Here is a 20,217-nt window from a genome sequence, read left to right on the forward strand (position 1 = left end):
TATTTCTTATCAGAGAACTAGTAACAATTTTGTTGTTGTTTTAAGAGAAGAAATACATTCAATTTCAATAGGAAAGTGGCTGAAAGTTAATGTGCCAGAGATGAGGAGACGCTAGGGTCTCAAGTAAAGAGAACGACTCCCATTCTTGAGGCTTCTAGGCCAAGGTGAAAGAAACCCCTGACCCCTCTTTCCCTTTCAGTTGAGGAGGGGGGCTTCAGGGAAGGGACAAAGAGCGTTTAATGCCCTGATTTCTGCTCAGGTGAGCTCAGTCCTCTGCCGGGGGCCATCATTAGTGGTGGGTTTGCACAGGGATTACATTTTTATATTTTATTCCAATGTGTTAGTTTTTGCAAAAAAAAAAAAAAAAGTTAATTAAATGATGCTGATAACTCCTGAGCTCTGACTGACATAGCGCAATTTAAGATTCATTCTGCAAAGCCTGGTGTGTCAGGGTGGCAGCCGGGAATTCTTGCGTCTATTTTATATTGCTTAATGAAAGTGAAATGTTATCTGCCACCAGTGGTAGTCATATTTGGCTCTTAATTATTGCAATATCAATTTCACTTTTTAAAGTCAAGATTTTGTAAAAATACTGGATGGGATTTGGGTCTGCAGACCTGACCTACTTCTTTCCTAAGAACATCTGCTTTCAGTTGATTAATAGAAGATCTATGTTGGGGGAAGGAGAAGGGCAGGGGTGAAGGCTCAAGTCGTTGGAGAGTGTAGAGCCTGAATGATCATATGAATACAAGCTTTGGAGAAAGGCTGAGGTCACTGCTATTGCAGTCCAGGATCACAGCAGGCCGGGTGCTTAGCAGGCAACAAACCAGAATAACACATCACTGAGTCAGTCTATGCAGCTGGGTACAGATGTCCTACTTACAAGGGACAGGCCTAGGCTTTGTGTGCATGGTCTTAATACCACAGACTCCTTAGGTGAGCCCTTCGAGGAAAAAACGATGTTTCAGATTGAAGAATTGAGATGGATTAGCTCTTCTTCACACTGCAGAGTCTCAATGATGTCTCTGTGAAGCCTTCAGGGTCTCTTGTGGCATTCTCAGCCTGTCTCTCAGAGCTGCCATCATGCTGTCTGGTGATTTCTGTTTTTGTGTGCCTGTCCCCCTCACTTCTTTGTGAATAGGACATGACTCACTCATCTCTGAATTGCAGATACTTAGTAGAACGCCCAGGAGAGAGTTAGGGCTGGAAAAATGGTTTCTTGAGTGAAGGAAGCAAGGAATGAGGCTACTTCCCTTAGTGCTGGGCAGACCCTACCTTGGACTAACTCCAATCTCTCATGTTCTGCTCAGAATTACAAAGTTACAATCAGTGGAGACTGTTGTATTTTCTCATTCCAACTCCCCACATTTTCCCCTCAAGGAGGGTGAACTTGGAGTAGCCACAGGGTGGTTTTGTTGTTGTTCTAACTAAAGAGAGGTTGACTCAGGGTACATTTGGTTTAGTTTCAGGAGGATGAGCTCATGTATTTTGTAGCCCCTTTAGCACCCAGTTAGATGGTTGCTAGCCATTCTCGAATAGGAATGTCTTTCAGGAATGCTCCTGCCCTACCATGTTGATTTGTCTAGCATTACTGTAGAGAGTAAAAGACCCCATGTAGAACTCATATTTCACTAATGCAAAGACATCAATGACAAACTGGTTAATGAGCATCAATTCAAAGACTACTTAGATTATTCACTCCACAGGAAAACTTGAAATGCCCAGAGATATTACAAAGGAAACTTGATAAAGATTTCCCCAAATTTTATAACTCTAATGATTTACACATCACCAATAATCAATTATGAACACAAAAGAAAGTTTTCTATTTCATCAATAATCTGAAACAAATTTTGATCAGCCCTATTAGAGGAAAGACTGAAAATCCCTCTGTTCTTTCTATAGATAATGAAATCATAAAATAACTGATATTAAAAGATGATCAAAGATATGCAGCCAAAAAGTATAGAAAAACATGTATCATGGAAGTGTTACAGGGGTTAATCAATAAAAAATATTAGGTTCTTTGCCTAGATTTTGTGATGTTTGTGATATAATTGGCTTTTCTAAACTTTGCAATTTTTTTGGTTTCTTTTCTCCTCCTAAATACCCCGTTTCATTTCTCATTTTATATTTACAATTTTCTTATTTTCTTCTTAGAGAGAGCCTCTGAAACTGTATTAGTGTTAGGCTTCATGAAATCTAGGTTCTACCTTTGGTAAAAAGACTTTGAAAATAGTGCCAAGCAGTCTCCAACATTTTCACTTTTATTCTGGATTGAGTACTTCATGACTTTTCTTTGCTGACCCCCATTTTCATAGCCTCACCACACAGGAAAAGCATTTCTGTTCTTTGAATGGAAGCAAAGAGTCCTCCCTAACAGTCTACCTTGTTATCAAGCAGGGTCTGTCCTGGTTGAAACTCTCAGACAGAACTTGTCCTTGGTGATGCTTCCTTCCAATGTCTGCTGACTTTGCCCCCCTTCCCAGGCTCCCATGGTCCCCCCCCAACCCCCACCCCGTCCCAGTACTAACATATCTGGGTTGGACGTTTCCCTTCTCTGAAGGTCTTCCCTAACGAATGATGCCCTTGACTCTATGCTGAAAGCGCCATCAGAATGTCAGCATGGAGAGGTAGTTTAGTTGGAAAAAAGCATGTTTATATTATAATATTATTTTATGTTTAAAAAATAAAAAATGAGAATTTCAAAAATTATGGAAGGTGTGAGATTCTTACATTTATTAAAAGGAACCAAGTTAAGAAAAGGTAGAGAGATACTGTCCCACCCTGTATAATTTACTGCCTTATATTGAGGTCGAATTCCTAAGATGTTCTCAAACTAGGGAGGGAGGAAAGATGTTTCTATGAGAGAAATTCCTTCTATGATGTTAGTGACTAACAAATTTACTCTGTTCCAGAGGGCTTAGGTCTTCCAAAGACCACTTCGAAAGGGCGGTGGGAAATGGACTAGTAAAGATGGGATATCAGGCTTTTATGGGAAGGGAGTATGGAGAATGTCTAAATGTCCCGCTCATCAGAGCACACAGGTGATAACCATTTTACCTAAGAGAAGGCTCTTTGCAGCTTCAGAAGTTATTTAAGCGTATAGAACTCGTCCCTGCATGTTTTGGAGAGACAAAGGCAGGAGGAAGGGGGAAGGATACTGAGAGAACCATGGAAACATTTCAATAGGATCCCAATTGAGAGGCTCAGCTCTGGGGTGGGTAAGCAAGATAGGGACGGGCACTGACTCCCGAAATTGAATCATTCAGCTGCCAACTCACAATGGGGAAAAGACATAAGCAAGACAGGTCTCTTCCTCCCCCTCCTTGCCTCTGCTGGTTGCTGTTTTGAAGAGCGGGGATTGACAGCCCTTTGTTTTCAGGTACGTAGTGGGAAGAAAAGAAGAATCAAACCAGTGTTCTTGTAAAAGCTTAACTTCTAATCGGCTCTGGGTACCTGGCTGATGAAAGTAAGAGCAAGTCTAAAGGCAGTTAAAAAAAAATCACACAGCTGTCGAGGGAAACGGGGAGCCATACTCCCCTCCAGCTGTCCCAGCGTCACCACGTAGGCATGGCATGACTGCTCCGATTGGGCCCTTAGCTTGTACCACTGACCTTGCGGCCTCTACCACTGGAGAGATGTGGAATCAGGGACCAACTCCAACAAGAGGGAGGAGACGGGTCTGTGTTTTCTTATTTAGCAACCGATTTTGAGTACCCAGTGTAGGCCCGGACCTCCTTTAGGCATTAAGGGACAAAGATGACCAGGGGTCTGCCCTGCAGAAGTTCACATGCTCAGACCCTAAAGACTTACAGGGCAATAACCGGACAACAAGGCATTCAGTGCTGTCAACCCTAATGAAAGATCAGAGAGTGAAGTGACTCAGAGGTGGGTGAGAATGACTTCTGGTGTGAAGATCAGGGTACATGGAAGAGGGGGCCCTCACGCTGAGCCTTGCAGGTGGACGTGATGTGGTAGATTAAACAGGGAAGGCATTTTAAGCAGAGCAAGCAGCGTGAGTGGTTTGGAGGTGGGAGGGTACCAGGTGAGGGCTGACTGGCCTCTGAGCAGGAAGAACAGTGACAAAGGAGGAAGGGCCTGATGTGCAAGATTACAAAGGCCAGATGAACTACTCCACCCTTTTTTCCTGGAGGCAATGGCAAAGTGCAGTGCTACCCCCACCCTGCCCCGTCTCCTCCCATGGCTCTCTGTTGCCCTCAGGGTGCCTGAGAAAGGGAGGCTTTCCTAGGATTAAGAAAACAAGCAAACAAAGCATCTTGGGAAGGGAATCTGTATGGAAGGGAAAGTCTAGGAAAAGTGATTTGTCTGATCGGCAGTTTGGGAGCATGAGAGGTACCTGGCCTTTTCCCACGTGTATTCTTCTTGCTCTCATTGTTCACCCTCTGGTTACCACGGCCCTCCTCCACCCCAGGGCTCGCCTCTGGATCTCCATGATGGTTGACCTTTGACCCTTCAGCTCAGTTTGAACTGCACTGACTTCCCCAGGTGCCACCTCTCATGCCCCCATGGGTGTTTTCTGAGCCTGCGTTTAATCCCCTTCTGTACCTCAGAGCTCAGCGCATGCCTGGCTCGCCCCCATGCTTAATAAATGCCCACTGGATCACTGGGGCTGCATCCTCCTCGGGGTGAAGCTCTTGTTTTTTCTTCTCTTTGTACTCCTCTCAGTGCCTGGCACATTCTTGGCTCCCAAGAATGTTCAGCAGCAGTTGCTGGGGGCAGGTCATTGACATCTCTCCCAGCTGGGGCCTCAGAGACTCTCAAATGCAAAGGCAACCTGCAGCTCCTTCTAGGAGAGAGGCTGAGGCTGCTTCGGAAGAAGCCACCATCCACTCAGTTGGCAGGCCAAATCCTAGGCAGGCCCTTGATTAGTTTCTCTCTTTGTTCCTTACACCTGATCCAACAGCAAATTTTATCAGATTTTCCTCAAAAGTATATCCTAATTAGAGCCCTCCCCTCTCTTCTGCTACCATCCTGGTTCAAATCACCATCGCCCCAATCTTGGACAATCACTGCAGACTCCCGAAGGGTTTTCCTGCCTCCACTCCTACGGTCCTACAGTCTACTCTACACACCATAGCCAGAGTCACCTTTAAAAAATGCAAATCAGATCACATCAATTCCACCCCATTTCCTACTTCAACCTGCATTGCTTGTTCATTGCAATACAATGTACACCTGCCTAAGTGGTTAGTGAGACACACTGGTTCCCTACCCATTCTCTGAACGTCTCTGAGGTAACCTTCCCTGGGCTCACCACTCTCCAGCCATGGTGGGCTTCTATCAGTCCTTAAATAAGCCAGGCTATTGGCTAGAATTAGGGCTTTTGAACAACTTCTCTCTGCCTGAGTGCTTTTCCCCAGATCTCTCACTGCTGACATCTATCACTCAGGTCCCAGCCAAACATCACCTAGTATGAGAGGTTTCTTCAACTAATTCATCTTACATATCCTTCTCATCCATGTACCCTCTCTGCGCCCAGTTCCTGTTTCCTACTCTGTTATATTTCCCCTAAAGCAATTAAGGACACTGGAAATTATTAATTTATTTATTTTAATTATTTATTTTTTTAGCAATAATAATTTAAGTGAGAGGAAATTATTTTGTATTTGTCCACATGATTTTGTCTGTGGCTTCCTCATCAGACCACCAACACGACAACAGGTACTTTGTTCGACCCTACATTTTTTTTTTTTTTCTAGCCAGAAAGCTCCTGGCACATGGTATGTATTCACCAAATATTTATTGAATGAAATTTTCCCCCTTTCTTATAGATCTTATTTCTCTCTCTAATTTCAGATCTCCTCTGAGTTGAGGCTCTGAAATCAACCTTCCTGGCAAGAGCATGTTGAAGAGCTTTAAGGGGTCAGTTTTTTTCCCAGCACAGAGGGCTATGGCCTTCAGACTTAGTAGCAAGCAATGGGCAGGAGGAATCTACCTAGGCTGGCCAGAAATTACACAGCAGAGCCTGCACACAAAGGAAGTGCTATCCTAGTGAATGTGCAAAGATCCCGAGAATTTATAGAGGTCTAGCAGATAGAAGTGCTTAATACAACATTGTGAATTAGCAGATGAACATTAGTGGGTCTCAAACTGAGTGTGTCTACAGAGCCTCTTAAAAATTAAAGATGCCTTGGATTTTCTCCAGTCTGGAGACTAAAAATCTTGTCTCTAAGTCAGTTTTTGACTAGTGTATCAAATCTGTGTATGGTGTTTCACAGATACACAAACCATTTTCCCACCTCCTTATTTGACTCTGGGCCTAGGCTTTGGATCACAAGGACTATATCTTCTCTGGAGAACCCCCAGTGCTGCCCCAGTTACCCAATCAAACCCAGGGGTCTTAGGGACAAGAGAGCAACAGAAGATTGCCTGTGTGGCCATTTACCGTAACTCCAAGATGCTGGTTACATTTCGAGAGGGAAAGATGCGTCGGATGTAATTGAAGTCACCCACATAGAGGCTCCCATCGATTCCAACAGCCAGAGCCACTGGGGCCAGCAGTTTGTTGCCTTCGGCAAGGCCGTTGCAGCTGGGACAGGAAATGCTGCGGCGGCGACCATTGCCCATGATGCTGGTGATGATGGCAGGCTGCTGGGTCAGGAACTGGTTTTCCCCAGTGCCCTTGTGTAGGATTCCTGCCGGGGATGGAGAATGGGAGGGGTTATTGAAGCCCTTTGGGGAAGACACGGGTATTAGCCACCTGGGAAGGAGGGGAGGAGAAAAATTAGGAAGCTTCAATGTTTGGGGAGCTCCCCAACTTCTTCACAATGTGGAGAGAGCTGCAGTGGGAGAGGTAGACCCCAGATGCTGTGGCATTGGGTAAAATGTCATTTGGGGGGATAACCGAAGAAGCCTGTAATCCCAACTTCCTGGTAGGCTGAGGCGAGAGGATTGCTTGAGCCTGGGAAGTTGAGGCTGCAATGAGTTATGATGGCACCCTACATCCTGGATGACAGAGCCAGATCCTGTCTCTATTAAAAAAAAAATCATAAGTAAAAGGAGAAGGTAGGAAAATCTATGCATATTTTGAGCACTTGATAAAACAACGACCGAGGGATGGGGAGGTGTGACCACTTAAACGCTGAGGCTAGAGACAAGATTCCAGAGAAGTGGCACGGCTGTATTTGGGGGAGATGTGTTCACGTACCACTTTTAACATTGAGGATGTGGTGTTTGTCCAGGGACCAGCCACCGAGGTTAGAGGGGTCCAGCTCGAATCCCTGAAGGAGGGCTGTCCTCTTCTCCCAGAGAATTAGACTGGGGCAGGTCTCATATTCAAACCCGACAGACACTGAAAGATAAAAGGGGTGGGGCAGAGTGAGAGAAAAGAGAGAGTTTACTTGATTACTCCAGAGCTCTCTAGCAAGAATGAGAAGCAGGTGTTCGCAGTAATACAGATTCTCTTCCAAAAACTCACTCAGAGGCAGGCTGATTGCTTTTCTCCTTGTTATGCTACAATATTAAATTCAGATTTTTAGCTGAACTCAACCTTGAAACTTTACACAGCAGTACTCTGTGGGGATGGAAAGGTCTTTCCAATGAACGACTGGCTTTCAAAAATGACCCTAGTGACATGGAGGGAGGAAAGGAAACGTGAAAACCTGACACAATTCCCCTTTAGAGATGGACAGGAGACTGTTTCTCTCAGCCTGCTGTTCACGGCATGCATTTATTATATTTTGTGTTATTTATTTCCACTTACTAGGATAAAGCCCTTTGGGATCGTCCTGGCTCATTGACACGGAGATTCTGGGAGCAATAGCTTGTGGAAATTAAGGCACTTGGTGTGTTCACTCAGGATCCCAGAAAGTGCCCGGAGAGGCAGGCACCAGCAGGGACACAGCCTGCCAGTTACATGGGGATTCGATGGGGAACAGAATCCGAAAGCTGTTTGTAAAAATCCTGCATTTGCCACATGGATAAATGGGAGAGAGAGGTGGAAATGAAGGACATTAGTCCTAGCTTGGCTCCAGGCTCACGCATCCTTGGGGCTCCATTTTCCTGGCGTGTAAAATGGGTTAAGTGAAGCCTCAATTTCTCAGAGGGATGTGCTAAGGAGAGATGGGATGAAGCGCTGAGATGCCATACATTTTTAATTGGAATGCTGCTCTAGAAATATGAGGCATTGTTATTATTGCTGTTCCTACTGCATTAAACTCTTAACTATGTGTGTCACCTTTGGGGATTCTCTGCAGCTTTAAAAAATTCCTGAGATATAGAAGTGTCAATATGAATGGAGGATGCATTTTTATCTTTAAAAAACCCTATATATTTCCTAGCTTGTCCTCTGAAAATGCCACGAAACAAAGGCCAAATGACCAGCCCCAGCAGCAAAGAGAATTGCTAGTGCCTAGCTTGATATATTATTTCTCATTAAAAGGAATCAGGGCTTCTCGAAGAAATGGCTGGAGCAAGAAATGAACACAATGCCACCAGCCTACTTTATCATACCAGATAGCAAGGAAGGAATCAAAATCTATTAGGGTCATGTCAAAAAGATCCAGGAGTGAGCTTGAAAAGGTGCCCGCCGACCAAAGATGGGGCCCTTTGGTCATTAGTAAGGATAATAACTTCAATGGACTGAAACATACTGGATGCATTTCAGTCCGTGAGTTCATAATGGTATTTAAGAAACATTAATTTGCCAGCAATGGATGACGAATCAACTCATCATATTGAAAACTAGTAAATAAAGGGAAATAAGCATTTATCTTTTCTTATTTGAACCATACTTGAAATAACCAAGCAGTTAAGGAGAAAGGATCTCTATATAAAAGTATTTCAGCTAATAAATGAAGAAGGAAGTATAGAATTAAAATATCATTTTGCAATCCCTAATGATTGGGTGGAGTATGCGATGAGCATCAATGGCTACTGAAATCATTAAAAAATACACAACTTGACTTTAGGCACCTCTTGATGAAAGGACCTAACGCCACCTATCAAGTTGTTCTGCCAAAACAAAAAATAAAAACAATCAAACCTGAATCTGAGAAAGCTTCAAAACTCAACTATCAATGATCAGGAGGCAGGAAACAGAGGAATAGGCCAAGATAAGGAAAGATTAAAGAAATCTAAAAACAAGAGAAAGAGAAATCAACCAATTGCAAAAGGTGGATCTTAATGTGATCTTGAAACAAAGTATTAGTAGTTTATGGTATTTGTCGGGCAATTGAAATATTGAACGATGATGGGCTATGTGTCGATATTAAGGAATTATTGTGGTTTTTTTTGTCGTGATAATGATATCATTTTTATGTTTTAAAAGACACTTTCCTAAATATTACAGATGAAATGGTGTGATGTTTAGGACTTGCTTCAGAAAAATATGGAAGAAAGGGGAGCAGACAGGGGTATGAAAAAACAGGCCTCGCTGTTGGTAATGGTAGGAGCCGGAGTATATGGAAGTGCATTACAATATTTAGTCTGCTTTTTGACATTGACTGTCATTTTGACATTAGCTAAAGTCAGATTATATATATATATATATCTGTTATAGACAGATATATATATATTTCATTAGACTGTGTTGTGTATTAGATACTCTGAGAACTTCTCACTATCTTAACTCCACTCACTGATGAGCCCCCAGGGCTGTATCCTGAGCAGGCAGAGAAGAGCAGGGTGTGTTTGATAGGCAGAGAGAAGGCCAGTGTAGCTGGGGCGTAGTGGAAAAGGAAAATATTCAAGGTGAAGGGAGAGAGATGGTCAGGGGCTAGTTCATGTTCCAGATAGAGCACTTCTAAGTGACACAGAATGCCCCTGAATAATCAGAAAACGGGGTTGGAGAAGATCGGAAAGCCACATGCTATGTTCCAGGGTTTTGCCTTTTGAAGGAATCACAATTCCCCCCTTATGAAAGATCTTCATAAGGGATCTTTCTTATGTAACCTGTTAGCTGCATGATCTTGGGCAACTTTCTTACTTTCTCCCTCCTGCCCCATATGCACGACGGGGTTATGAGAGTGCCTACGTGAGGGGTTATTGAGAAGTTACCCAACGCAAAGGATTTAGCACAGTGCTCTCTACACAAAGGGAATGCCTGATAAACACTGGCTGCCAAGTATGGTGAACATTTCTGAGGTTGCTAGTTTCTTACTTTGGTAACTTATCTTTACAGTTCTTAAAATACACACACTTATTGGTGAAGAGAGCACAGGATTCTGAATTTTAATTAATTCCTAGATAGCTTTCCACAAGTAGAAAGGTAGATGAAGATTAATCCACAGCTCACAACTCTGATAACAGTAGGACACTTCTCTTATGAAGATCTTTCATAAGGGGGGAATTGTGATTCCTTCAAAAGGCAAAACCCTGGAACATAGCATGTGGCTTTCTGATCTTCCCCAACCCCGTTTTCTGATTATTCAGGGGCATTCTGTGTCACTTACAAGTGCTCTATCTGGAACATGAACTAGGCCCTGACCATCTCTCTCCCTTCACCTTGAATATTTTCCTTTTCCACTACACCCCAGCTACACTGGCCTTCTCTCTGTTTATCAAACACACCCTGCCCTTCTCTCTGCCTGAAATCCTCTTTTTTTCTGATTCTCATGTGGTTCCTCCTTATCATTAAAGTCTCTGCTTAGATGCTGCCCTGTGGAGGCTTCTAAATGCAAAATGTCCTAAATGCTCATCACAGTTGCCCTTCCTCCTCACAATATATATCATTTACTTTTATTTTCTTATAGGCATTTATCCTGCTTGATATTTCCTTGTCTCATTTGTATTTATTGTCTCAATACCCCACCAAAATGTAAAGCCCCTGGAAGAGGATTCTTGTCTGTCTTCTTGACGATTGTGTCCTTGTCTACTGGAATGGTGTTTGGCATACCCTACGAACTCAATAAATATAGATCGAATTAACACATGACTAAATCCATTGATTAATAAGTGGTTGAAACCAAGACATACCAACAGCATCTGAGAGTCCATACACCCTTTGGCCATAAGCATCTGTCTTGTCCCAGATGAAGGTGTAGGCCAGGTTGGGAGAAGCCTGGAACGACTTCTGGAAGAGATGCCCCTCGACGGCCACCATCAGGTGAACCCTAATGAGGTTCAAGGGCACTGTGGACTGGGTCATGGTGATCTTCAGCAGTGACCTGTACCCTGCGGTTCTGGAGCTCAGATAGCGAAGCTTCACATTGGAACCAGGAAGCTCGATTTCTTCATGAAGAACCTGGAGAGGAAACGTGTGGCAGACAGACACTTCAAACACACCTGTGCAGGTGAACTGTGTGTAACCCCGATACTGTCTGTCTGCTATGGCCCTCGCTGAGGTATCACATCTTATGTGGGTGCAAGAACCACTTACCACCACTGAGAAAGAAAAACAACAACAACAACTTTATCCTCCATCATGGAGTGATGGGGCTGAGGTTATGATTTTTGGATTAATTATTATTCTTGGTCAGTGTTGTGTTTCTTTTTAAAAAACCACACTGTTGGCAAAAGATGTCAATAAGAACAGCAGGCTTTATTGCTAGCTGCATGCAAGGAGGCCACGAGAGGCTATAATTATACGAACCTACAACTTCCACTGACAATCCATATAAAGCAACAGGGAGGCAATAATGTAATATGCCCTCTGTCGTAACACCGATGTAGATCATTAAAGCACCTCTTATCATGTATCTCTGTGACTAACAGGAATAAAAAGCAATTTGCAGGTGGGTTGCACATATGTATGTTGTTTTTATTTTATTAAAAGCTCTGATGACTGCCAAAGTCTTGAACGGCTATCTGCAAACATCCAGAATAGCCAAGAGGTATTCAAACTTCCATCTCTGGTGGTGGGAAATTTTATTATGCTCTCCCTTTCTTCACTCCCCTGTAATATGAGTTTCTGGTCCACTCAGGGAGAGGTAGTGTCCAGTTGGTTTTGGTTAGGAAAGTCCTGAGAGTCCTGCCCTGGCCCCTGCCATTCCTACCTGGGTCTCAGGCACGATGGGATTCTGCCCAGGGGCAGCGCTGAAGAAAGTGGACAGGGGGGAGGAGATGATGATTGGATCGGGCCGGACAAATCCACTGAGGTCACAGCTGGGGATGGAGTTCTCCTCGGTCTTCATCACCAGGGTGTCCATGGCGTAAAAGCTGTTCCAGGGCAGCCACACAGTGCGCTCCTGGCTCATGAACGGGGCCCGCTCAAAGTGTAGAGTCAAGGAAGCACCTCCATTGGCGATCAGGTCAAACCTGGAGAGGGGTAAATGGGCTGATGAGAGGGTGGACTCACCTTCAGACATGGCAGGATGCGTCTCCTCCTCCTCCCCTGATGGCCATGGGATGGGAAAAGCACAGAGGAGAACATGGGCTTTGGAGACAGACAGTGGGGCTGGAACCCAAACTCTACCACTTACTAGTTGTGTGGCAATGGGTAAGTTACTAACACTCTCTGAGCCCAAGTTTCTTCATTTGTAAAATGGGATTAATTACACCAATACACACGGCATGGATAAGAGTGAAACATCATGAGTGTAGCAGAGTAGAGGTCAATAAACCATGACTTATGAGCTAAATGCAGCCCACCACCTGTTTTGGTAAATAAAGTTTTTATTGGAAAGGGCACAGTAGCTCATGCCTATAATCCCAGCACTTTGGGAGGCCAAGGTGGGTGGATGATTTGAGGTCGGTATTTCAAGACCAGCCTGGCCAACATGGTCTCTGCTAAAAACACAAAAATTAGCCGGGCATGGTGGCGGGCACCTGTAGTCCCAGTTACTTGGGAGGTTAAGCAGGAGAATTGCTTGAACCTGGGAGACGGAGGTTGCAGTGAGCTGAGATCGTGCCACTGTACTCCAGCCTGGGTGACAGGGGGAGACTCTGTCTCAAAAGAAAAAAAAGTTTTATTGGCACACAGCTACACCAGTTTGTTTATGTACCCTTTGGGGCTGCTTTCCTGCTGTAATGGCAGAGCTGAGTTGGTGACAAGCCACATGGCCAGCAAAGCCTAAACTAGCGACTGTCTGGCCCTCTACAGAAAATGTTTGCTCACCACTCATGTAAAGCACTAAGGACAGTCCTAGGCAATAGAATGTTCAATAAATAGTGTAATTATAATGATACGACATTAGGACACAAGGAGGAGCTCATTATGGCATTCTTCTAATCAGCCTCTGCTCTGTGGCTGATTTCTTGGACACTGTTCTTAAGCTATATTTCTGTTTGTCTTTAAGAGCTGGACAGAGGTGTACTACCTGTAAAGCAGAATAAAGGTAGCTCTTTCCAATTAACACAAAAGAAGGATGTTAAAAGAGAGAAGTATCCTAATTTTAAGCTTTATCTCACCTCTAGAATTTCACCTCTCTTTTTTTTTTGAGAGCGAGTCTCACTCCGTCACCCAGGCTGAAGTGCAGTGGCGCCATCTCGGCTCACTGCAACCTCTGCCTCCCGGGTTTAAGCAATTCTCCTGCCTCAGCCTCCTGAGTAGCTGGGACTACAGGTGTGTGCCACCACACCTGGCTAATTTTTTTATTTTTAGTAGAGATGGGATCTTACCATGTTGGCCAGGATGGTATTGATCTCCTGACCTCATGATCCACCTGCCTCAGCCTCCCAAAGTGCTGGGATTACAGGCGTGAGCCACCATACCCGGCCATAGAATTTCATCTCTTTGAGGGCAGTGGTGCTGTCTGTCTTGCTCCCTTTAGAATCCCCATCAGCCAACAGAGTACTTGGATCACAGTAAAAACTCGGTAAAAATATACTTGACTTGCTGGTTTCATCCAATCTTAGCAACACATTTGGTGTTTTTTAGTAAATGTGAATGAACAGGGAGCATATAAATATTAAGGTAAATATCAGAGCATGCACAGTACAATAGTTTATTAATTACTTTGTTTATGTGCTTATTTATTGAGCATACACACTGCTGGCATAGTTCTGCATAGGGTACAGAAGAGAGTCAAATGTCTTGAAGCCAAATTGTTCCTAGTTGGCAAGATAGAATCAACTTGAGTATTTGGGACACACGCCACCATGCAACAGATTGCGGGATTCCTCAGAGCTTTCCCAAGCATGTCCTGTGACTTCCACAGCTTTGCAACCTGAACGAGCTGAACAGTCACTGATCCAGGAGGTTGGATAGATCATCTGGAAAGTGGGCTTGGGCCACAATTACTCAGTTGGAAAAGATGCAGAAGAAAGGGACAAATAGCACATCGAGGACTCAGAAATGTCTTCTTCTGTTGTCTCATGGGACTTCACAGCAATTGACTCAAGGATGTCAGTTTTTCAAGAACTCTGGGACAGGCGCCACTGCTCATGCCTGTAATCCCAGCACTTTGGAGGCCGAAGCGGGTGGATCACTGGAGGTCAGGAATTCGAGACCAACCTGGCCAACATGGTGAAACCCCGTCTCTACTAAAAATAGAAAAATTAGCCGGGCGTGGTGGTGCACGCCTGTAATCCCAGTTACTTGGGAGGCTGAGGCAGGAGAATCGCTTGAACCTGGAAGGTGGAAGTTGCAATGAGCTGAGATCATGCTATTGTACTCCAGCTTGGGGAACAAGAGCAAGACTCCTGTCTCAAAAAAAACAAAGAAACAAAAAACCAAAAAACAAAACAAAACAAAACAAAAAAACCCACTGGCTTTTAAGAATGAGTAAGAGCCAAAGTAGTTTCGCAAGGCCCACATCTGCCATCCTGTGCTTTAACATAATTAGATTTGGCTACAGAAATGTATGAGTGAGATATCAGAAATTTCATGAATATTGAAGATTTGATGTGAATCATTAGACTCTTTGTTTGGGTTTCAGAGGTGGGAAAATGAAGGTAGGGCTCCTGCGGGCTGGTAATTGTTGAAACTGCCTGTAAGGCTACCTTAGGGCATTAGAAAGAAAATAAGACCAGACTCTTCACCAGAGAAAGGTAAAAAATCCCTCTTCTTACCTCTGTGATACATCCAAGATTTTCCAGAGTGCATTTCACAGAAAGAGTGTTGCATCAGATTTGTAACCACAGTTCCCTTTGCATTTAAAATAGAATGCCACAGTTGTGTGTGTGTGTGTGTGTGTGTGTGTGTGTGTTTAGCCCACAGTAAGTCAGTATTTTCTCCCTCCTATAGATTTCTTTCCTTCTTCTTATCTTTTTCTTTAAATTTCTACTCTATGCCCAAATGGATTAAGGAAATGACAGAGCTTTCATCTTGATGGGGGCTGAACGGGCGCATGCTTCCCATCAGAAGATAATAGGGAAAGGTTGCCTCCTTCACACAGCAGGGTGACTGCTAAATGTATTTAATTAGACTTCTCTGATTACACGCCACCCCTCAAAACAGTAGCGAAAACAACACAACTCCTAAAGCCACAGATGAAAGCAGAAGGGGATCACCGCAGGACACTATGTCATGTGGATTCCTGTCACCCTGCACTGCCTTTGATTTAAAACAGGAGTTCGTTTCTAAGACCTACCTTCCCTTCTTTTTCTAGAATCTGCCCCCACCCCAACACACGTACACACACACACACACACACACACACACACACACACACACACGAGCACTGACCTGACATTAAAAAAAAGGAGAGTGGCTATGAGCTACACTAGGCAAGCTGGCTTTCCTATTTATTTTCTGTTTTTGATGCCACATCAAAAAGCATGAAATGTCTTTAGGGGAATCCTCACTAGGGGACTGGCCTGGTGGATATTCCAGCCTACCAGGGGGAACCCTGTGGCTCCATGCCAATAGCACCGTCTGTCTCTTTGCACACACATGCGGTCCTGAGTAGGTCCGAGCCCCACACAGCTACTTACGTGCCATCCTGGCGGGTGATGGTGTAGCCGTATTTTGGGTACTTGACAAAAGACACATTCACACCGACCAGGGGAGTTCCATCTGTAGTTACTACTTGGCCTCGGATAAGAGAAACCAAGCTGAGAAAGAAAGAAACAGAGGTCTTTGAGCCACATTCAGAAAACAGACAATTCTCCACTGCCTCTGCTCCCTCAACCTCAGTTGGTCCCTCAGGCAAGAAGACTTTCGACATTAACTTCTGGTTTCATGCAACCACACTAGTGACATTTTGGGACGAAATCCATGGGCAGCATCTCCCATCACCGAGCTGGGCTGTGGGGTCTCCTGGGCACCTGCCTTCCACTCTTGGCCTTGCTCCATTTCTTGACATCGTTTGGCTTTTGTTTGGCCCAAGCTTTAGGCTGTCCCTCATCACTCCCAGGTGCTCCTTAGCCTGGCACTGAGAATGCCATACTCAGGTGAGAGCTTCCACATCTGCATACTTATTTCCATTTTTTTGGCTTTGGAGGATGGCCATGTTACTCTTCTTGAGGCCAGAAAGTCAGAGGGACGGTAGCGGGGAGCACAGAGAGTCTTATGAGGCTGGGAAATACACACGCATTGTCTTTTGCTGCCCTCTAAGAGCAAAATTTCTCATAATACATAAGGGTCTGAGGAAAAGAGAACACTGGAGATTATATATATAGCAAAACCCTTCAATATACACATTCAATAAAAATGTGTGTGTGTATTGGCATTCATGAAGGGTTCAGAAAAAAAGAAAAAAATTGAAAAAAAATGTGTGTCTGTATATATATATATATATATATATATATATACACACACACACACACACACACACACACACACACATATTTTTTTCTGCTAGAACTATATTGGATTCTGGATTCCATGTTACTACATATTTCTCTTATGTCAAATTCCTATCTTGAAGGGTTTTGAAATCCCACCAATTTATTTAGTCTTACAGAACACCTCCCTCTTTCCAGACACAGTAACTAGAACTTTCCCACAGATCCCATTTCCAACAAGCTACCTCTGGGAAAGTCCTATAAAGCCAAAGAGATGCTACAATATTCTGCCCAAAGTCCATGGAGGGAGAATGCACCTGCCTCCTCTCACCTGAATTCTCTTGACTTCACAGAGAAATGGGACAATGAGAATCTCCATTTCTACAGCAAGCCCCCAGCTGACTGGGCAATATGGCAACAGAAGAGAGGTTCTCAGGCTCGCAGGGTCCTGGACACACTCCCAGATTCTGAACTAGGTGATCAACTGACCCATCGTTTGCCAGGATCTTGTCAAAGTCGGCTCGATTTTTGGAATGCACTTACTTTTGCATCCCCGGGTGTCCTGAAAACCGGAGGGATGCTGTCTCCATGCATCTCTCTTTTTATTAGCAATACCCCCAGCTGTTCAACTCCAACCCTTTGACGATCTCAGGAGTGTTTAGACTGTTCCACTGACAGCTCTAATTGTCTGCTACTGGCTGCCTAACAAATGAATGCCATTTTTAGCTTGTTTTAACCACAATGCTAGAATCTTTTAAAGTGGAAAACTAATTTATGAAAAATAATCCTTTTGTTCACTTCCATTTTCTTATCTTAGCTCGGACTATGATTTCTTTAAGACCTTACCAGATACTATTTTAAAATCAGTGATGTGTGTTGACGGCCACAGAGTACACAGTGCTCGTGATGAGAAAACAAAATCGAGAGTACATTCCACAGCGGAGTGCCCCCACCCTTCCTTTTTTCTACAACTGCTATTTCTTTTAAATCATTCCCGTAGCAGAAAGCTTTGCCGGGTGCCGTAGGAATAACAGCGGCTGTGCCGCCTGTGATTTCCATCCTCTATTTTTCAAATTGTTCCTTGTTGCTGGCTTCCTATCATTTCCAGGCAGTCAATTTGCAGAGAAGATTCAGCTAAGACATACTATCAGTTCATTTCTATTTATGATTATTGATGTGTAACAATTATCGCATTATCTAGATAGTGAGATCTGCTCTATAAATTATAGTGGTGGAGTCGAGGCATTTTAGTTATTTTTGTATGCCATTATCTACGGGAACGCCTTTTTAGAAGTCTTGAATTTTCAAGTTCTTTTTTACTCCTAGCTTTGTCCTTCTATTTGTCAGATGATAATGTACTGGAATTCACATGCTTACTGAACTTCAACCTATGTCTCGGAGTTACATTTCGTATTTCTGAACTATGTATCCACGCAGACAGCTGGAGAGCCTCGGTCCATGTGGGTGGTGCCATTTATTGCTTACATTCAAAGCTTCAGGGAAGCTCTCTCTAAAGCAACTTCCTTTCAGGTCTCTTGGGCTGGTATAGTCTACCAAATATTCTGGGGTTTCTGATTGTTCACCCATATTTTGGCTCTAGTTCAAGGTGCTTTCTAGACGTAGTAACTATTCATGAGGAGAATAAGATAAAATTAGAAGGGCCAGGTGAAGAAAGAGTGTGAAAGGGAAAATATCAGGAAATGACTGGATTTAGGGTAGAAATAATGAGAGGTTAATTAGGAAGCAGATTGAAACAGACCTTCAGGGGATGCACAGGCCTTCAGAGGATGCAAAGGCCTTCAGCGGATACATTTTCAGTATAAGCAAACTATAAACCCCACTGAAATGCTTACAGTCCAGAGAAAGCTCTGCCCAGTCACGGGTCTCTGGCAAGATGAATTATGTTCATAATTAAAAGGAAGCATACTTACTGAATCTGTTCTAGAACTAGGATTTAACAAGCAGAGTAAATTCGTTTTATTTATCAGAGCTCTGTGGTTTCTTTCATTTTTTTGGAGAGGTTCTTCTACTAAAAGAAACTGTAATAATACTGTGTGTAGTATACGTCAAAGTCAAATAAAATAGATGAATCTCTAAATTTAAAATGTTTTATTTGGGAAGCCAGAATTGCAATTTGGGGCATACGCATAGCGGGTAGTCTTCAGGATGTCTGAAGAACAAAGAGAAGTTTGGAGGTTTTATAAGGAGAGATGTTACTTATTCTTTTTTTTTTTTTTTTTTTCCAAGATGGGGTCTTGCTTTGTTACCCAGGCTGGAGTGCAATGGCACCATCTCCACTCACCGCAACCTCTGCCTCCTGGTTTCAAGCGATTCTCCTGCCTCAGCCTCCTGAGTCACTGGGATTACAGGTGCACACTACCACACCTGGCTATTGTTTTATATTTTTAGTAGAGATGGGGTTTCACCATGTTGACCAGGCTGGTTTCGAACTCCTGACCTTGTGATCTGCCCACCTAGGCCTCCCAAAGTGCTGGGATTACAGGCATGAGCCACCACACCTGGCCTACTTATTCTTTTAAAAGAAAATTCACTGGGGCTGGTAAAGTTTTGGTGATCTGGCGAGTTCTGATTGGTGAATGATGGCGGTGGATAAAACTAGTCTTAGAGTCACAGCAGATTGTTTCAGTAGCTATTAGATCAGCTGGTTTCAGGTGACAGCAGGCAGTTTCGGTAGCCAGGCCTGGGGAGAATTACATTTCTAGGGCAACGTGATGTACCCAGAGTGCTTTCTCTTCCTGGCCTCTTGACTCTGCTTGAGTTGGGTATGACAAGAATGACCCAATTCGTCTGATCAACTTTTACATATTTAATAATGTTATCCTAATTTTACTCATCAAGAAAATGAGGTTTATGAGCCCAACATGCTATCGCTAGGAGGTGTCAGGGCTGAAATTGAAGAGGGCTGAGATTATTTTTACTTTTCTGTTATGTCTTTTTCTATTTTATTTTCAGTGAAATGAGAACAGAGAGAAGCAAACGTTGTTGGCCTAAGGTGACCTTGGGAAGACACTCATATTCAAAAGAGCTGCAGGAATTGGGGCTCTCCAACTTTCTAGAGAGCTCTAAGGGGCTGCAGAATTAGCTATGCTACCACCCATCCCACCATCACTGGGCTCTTTCTCTGTGGGGGGTCGAGTCAGAGTCCAGGCCTGATGAAAGGCTCACGAGGGGAGCTCTAAGAGAATCACTTATAAAGTCAGGGGCTCCTGTAAGAAGGGCAGTCTTGTGTTTCTTCCCAGCTTGGAAGCCTGGAGAAGGAGCATACTTCCTGAGTTGCTCCTGGGCCTACCTGAGTGAGGATAAAGAGAAATAAGAGAAAATGGCACAATGGGGGTTGTCATGGTTACGAAGGGGCCAGGACCATCCTGCCCAAGTTCCTAGTACCTAGAAGTTTTGTGAAAAAGGAACTGACCAGCAGTTTTTATTTCTTGATGTGAAGGAGCACAGAGATGAGGTGGGGCACCCCCAATTAGACCATGCCCCTCCTTCTTGCATCAGCATACACCATTGACATCTGGACCTGGACCAACTGAGAGGGAGATCAATCAAGCATGGCCAAGCCATAGGAAGACCTCCAGCCTCTCCTACCCCTCCTCTCTACCCTTAGAATCAGACACAGTGCTTAGC

The 20,217-nt window shown here is 43.9% G+C and overlaps 1 protein-coding gene across 11 annotated transcripts in view; it reads right to left on the reverse strand.

Moving 5' to 3' along the window:
* TENM2 (teneurin transmembrane protein 2) overlaps window positions 1-20,217 on the reverse strand; it is a 1,283,391-nt gene that overhangs the window by 57,133 nt on the left and 1,206,041 nt on the right. For all 11 annotated transcript variants that reach the window (XM_032252759.1, XM_032252757.1, XM_032252755.1 and 8 more), the window contains 5 exons: window positions 15,778-15,897; window positions 11,958-12,219; window positions 10,939-11,206; window positions 7,172-7,315; window positions 6,410-6,659 (listed from right to left, as the gene is read on the reverse strand). In XM_032252759.1, the coding sequence (XP_032108650.1) occupies window positions 6,410-6,659; window positions 7,172-7,315; window positions 10,939-11,206; window positions 11,958-12,219; window positions 15,778-15,897 (1,044 nt within the window). The remainder of the gene's footprint in view (window positions 1-6,409; window positions 6,660-7,171; window positions 7,316-10,938; window positions 11,207-11,957; window positions 12,220-15,777; window positions 15,898-20,217) is intronic.

Source organism: Sapajus apella, unplaced genomic scaffold, assembly GCF_009761245.1.
Source record: "Sapajus apella isolate SASKATOON/1434 unplaced genomic scaffold, GSC_monkey_1.0 scaffold79, whole genome shotgun sequence".
Taxonomy (NCBI): domain Eukaryota; kingdom Metazoa; phylum Chordata; class Mammalia; order Primates; family Cebidae; genus Sapajus; species Sapajus apella.